The following is a 4,585-nucleotide window of genomic DNA, read 5'->3' as shown; positions in this document are numbered from 1 at the left end:
TTACACATTCTATTTATCCATTAATTTGCTGTACCTAACCCAGCTCCTTGAGTGGTTATTGTGAATAGCGACACAATGCACATGAACATTTAAGTCTCGTTGTAGCACGGTGATATTTTCCCCTGTGGGTATATGACTAACAATGATATTGCTGGAGTTTATGGAAGGTATAGACTAACATTGTGAGGAGCTTGCATACTTATTTACGCAGTGTCTCAACTAATTTTGTACAGTAGTGACTAAAAGTTCCTCTCCCCATGCATTTTATCAGCATTTATTTTGTTTATTTTCCTTATGATAGCAATTTTGGTTGTGGTGCAATAACATTTCAATGTAGTTTTGATTTACATACCAATGAGGATCATGGATGTTAAGCATTTTGTGAAGATTAAAAATATGGGGGCATACTAGATGTTCCAATAATAAATATTCCTTAAATTAAAAAAATACTGAGTTTTTTCAAATTATCACTAAATAAGTGAAAATGATATGTAACAATAGCAAATATTTTCAAAGTTTTATTCATAGCTATTAGACTTTATAGTTTGCTTAATTATTTTGCAAACAATTTATTGCAAATAACAGAAATATGGGTAAATATATATATATATATATATATATATATATATATATATATATATATAAATTCTTAGTTTTAAAACAGAAGTCACATTTAAAATTTTGGTTCTTTTTTCCTTAGGTAATTTTCTACAGTATATTTAATTTATAGATCAAGAATCCAGAGTCCTGGGCTCTGCTTCCTAGTTCTGCTAATAGTGTGAATATTCAGTTTATACTCTTGAGTCCCACATATTTCCTCACTTACTAATGGTAAATGCATAGTGAAAGAGTTCTAGGTGTTTCCTAGGTGATTATATTTTCTGACTCAAAGCCTTGATTTCTTTTTATCAGTAGAACATCCCTAGCCCTCTCCTCAGTGCATCAGTTGTTCATATGTTTCTGTCCATATTTCCTTCTTAACAGACTCTTCATTCTGTTTATTCTTCCCATACAGGGGAGCATAGGGAATTCCCTTCTCCAAAGTCTCAAATTCTGTTAGAATGAAAAAGCAGAAAATGTCTTTTTGTAAAGTATGGACTGTGGTTCAGGAGATGACAGCAAAGCCATTTGACTTAATTGAGTGTGCAACACTTGACCGACAGGTCATAAACTCGACAAGACCAGGACGTGGTGAAAGCTTCTGGCATGCTTGAGGCAAAGAGGTAAATTAAGAAGGTATCTTCGGGGGCTGGGGATTTAGCTCAGTGGTAGAGCGCTTACCTAGGAAGCGCAAGGCCCTGGGTTCGGTCCTCAGCTCCGAAAAAAAGAACCAAAAAAAAAAAAAAAAAAAAAAAGAAGGTATCATCGGTTTCTGAAGCTGTGTCTACAATTGAAGGGTGTCAGAAAACTGATTCTCCATCTCGGTGTCTTCTAAGGCAATACAATTTTTAGATCCCAAACCCACTATGAACTAATTTCAATTCCCATAACTTTCTTAATTTCCTCAAATTCATACACACTCAGATTAAAATGTGTCAGTTGCCATTCAATACTGGATTTAGTTATATATGATCAAAGCAAAGTAAAGCATCTCTAGTCCTATCATTGATTACTCACTAGTTTGACTTTTTAATTTGAAAATGAGTTAAAAATTTGAAGCTTTGAACATATGATATACCTCCATCCTGTCACATATAGCAGAGATGTTGTTATAACATACCAGACCAGTGAGCATAAAATCAAAATCTAAAGAGAGAAAAAAACTAAAGCAACAAATAAACAAAACCAACCAACCACCAAACACATAAGGAAAGAATGGTAAACATAGGAAAATGATGAGAAAAGATTAACATTTCCTCTCTTACAAGAACAGCTATGAGTGTGTTAGGAAAAGGGTATACTTAATGGGATTGCACATGTATTTGTCATCCAAGGTAACCAAATAGGCATGCATATTAGGGGAAGAGATTGTGAAAAATTAAATATCTGTATTTCTTTGGCCCAGAGAAAAACCTTGCAGGACCAGAAAATAGGTACCAGATCAATCCTCATAGTTCTATGGCCCACAGAGGCTGGCTATAATCTGTGTGGAACTTGGAAGCAGAAGAGAAAAAGTTTCAATAGACCAGTTTGAAGTAGATTATGGTAAGAGAGACAAAACAGCTACAGAGAGCAAGGTCCCATGTGAATCCAATTGTAGTCAACATATGAAGTTGTTAGATTAACAGACACAGAAAGTAGAATGTTTACTGGGAAACAGTCAAGGTCTTAGGAGTTAAGCTTTAGAGTTGCTTCATAGGCATAACATTTCAAAGTTATGATGAAGTTTGGAATGTTTATTTCACAATAATATATTTTACATTACCAAACTATACGTGCAAACTGGCAAGGATGGCAATTTTATGTCCTATTTTAAAAATCACATTTAAAAAAGAGATGACTTACAAGAGTTGGGAGCCTAGTCAACATGACAAAGAATGTACATTCTGCCTTTAATAAAGTCATTACTCTTCATATGCTAAATTAGTTTCATTTATTTAATGTCAAAGAATATCTTATGATTTACCTATGCCATTTAAATTCAATTCCAGCTAAATTATTACATAGTTGTCACTTTTGAATAGAAATTCAACAATTAATTTTTAGTTTATGTTTCCCTTTAACAGCCTTTGTATGACTTTTATGCGAAGTATGAAAATTGTAATAAAGTGAAGAAATGATTTAGTATTTCATGGACATATCTAACATTGGTCTTCTTTACCTTTGGTCAAAATTATATTTCCCATGCATTCTTTTTGTTTTTGTAAGCAAGCATAATTACTTGCTTGCATATTCTCTTTATTGGTGTAGATATCCGTGAAAATTTTAGTTTTGTGTAATTTCCTCATTAATTTTAGGTTGTTAGATGTTTCATTGGTAGTTTTTAATTAAATTTTAATTATGCTTTTATTATAGTATTATTGTAACCTCATTATTATTTAGTGTCATTATAATTCAGTCTGTGATTAATTTTATAATTAAGTGGGTTTGTTTATAATATGAACAGAAATAATCAAATTACTATCATTGCTAACAATTATACTTTCTTATCATTTTCTTAGTTCTCATAAGGGTATCTGTTACCCAGTTAACTGAATCGATGGATAGGAAGAACCACACAGTCGTGTCTGAATTTGTGTTTCTTGGACTCACCCACTCATGGGAGATTCAACTCTTCCTTCTTGTGGTCTCTTCTGTGCTCTACATATTAAGCATGAGTGGAAACATCCTCATTGTATTTTCTGTGACCATTGACCCTCACTTACATTCTCCTATGTACTTCCTACTAGCAGGTCTCTCCTTCATTGATTTGGCAGCATGTTCTGTCACTTCCCCCAAGATGGTGTATGACTTGTTTAGAAAGCACAAAGTCATCTCCTTTGGAGGCTGTATCACTCAGATCTTCTTCATTCATTTAGTTGGTGGAGTGGAGATGGTGCTACTTGTGGCCATGGCATTTGACAGATATGTGGCCATTTGTAAGCCTCTGCACTACCTTACCATCATGAGCCCAAGAGTGTGTACTTTGTTTCTGGCTGCTGCTTGGGGCCTAGGCACTAGCCACTCACTGTTCCAGCTGGCTTTCCTTATTGACTTACCCTTCTGTGGTCCAAATGTCCTGGACAGCTTTTACTGTGACCTTCCTAGACTTCTCAGATTGGTCTGTAAAGACACCTACAAGTTGCAGTTCATGGTCACCATCAACAGTGGGTTCATCTGTGTTGGCTCTTTCTTGTTGCTTCTCATCTCCTACATCTTCATCCTGTTCAGTGTCTGGAAACATTCATCAGGTGGTTCATCCAAAGCCCTTTCTACTCTCTCAGCTCACATCACAGTGGTGTTTCTTTTCTTTGGTCCCCCTCTGTTTGTATATACATGGCCCCATCCTCATTCCCAGATAGACAAATTTCTTGCTCTTTTTGACGCAGTTCTTACTCCTTTTCTGAACCCAGTCATCTATACATTCAGAAATAAAGAGATGAAGGTAGCAATAAAGAGAGTTTTCAAAGCATTATTAACTTTTAGAAACATTTCATAAATAGTATAATATCTTTATTTGAATAACAATATGTGTTGTATGAGGCATTTTTGAAATGGAATCAGTGGTGTGAATAATTAGTGAGTCTTTCATCCTTTTTAACTGAAGTGAAAACTTAAGATTTCTGGTATTTTGCTGGTGGAGTCTTCTCCTGAAGTGGACACAAATGAAAGGATGTTTCCCTAAAGCAACCTCATGAAAGGATGCATGATAAAGGATTCTTCATTAAAGACAGGCGTGTATTCTTTTGCCTTACATTCACTGTTGAGTTCCATTTGTTGTGACTCCATGGAGAAACTTTTGGTTGTGTGTTGGCAATTTCTTGCCATTTATTTCTGCTTCTCGAGACTTGGGCTGATTGTCAGAGTGATGTCAGATGATATAGACTCATGTGGAATTTTGTTAAGACAGATTCATGTGCTGAGGCAAGACACTTGGTAAGGCAAGCTCCATGGAGGGTACGTGATGTTTGGAGGGAGAATAAATAGGACTCAGTGAACTGGGAGG

At 35.2% G+C, this 4,585-nt stretch overlaps 1 protein-coding gene across 1 annotated transcript; it reads left to right on the top strand.

The window, feature by feature from the left end:
- The first annotated feature begins 3,139 nt into the window (after positions 1-3,139).
- Or4f7 (olfactory receptor family 4 subfamily F member 7) lies at positions 3,140-4,078 on the top strand. Its single transcript, NM_001000579.1, is given in 1 exon segment — positions 3,140-4,078. A coding segment is annotated over 1 exon segment (939 nt).
- Positions 4,079-4,585: the final 507 nt, after the last annotated feature.

This window comes from Rattus norvegicus, chromosome 3, assembly GCF_021556685.1.
Source record: "Rattus norvegicus strain SHRSP/BbbUtx chromosome 3, alternate assembly SHRSP_T2T, whole genome shotgun sequence".
Classification (NCBI taxonomy): domain Eukaryota; kingdom Metazoa; phylum Chordata; class Mammalia; order Rodentia; family Muridae; genus Rattus; species Rattus norvegicus.
This window is presented reverse-complemented; position numbering and strand designations above follow the sequence as displayed.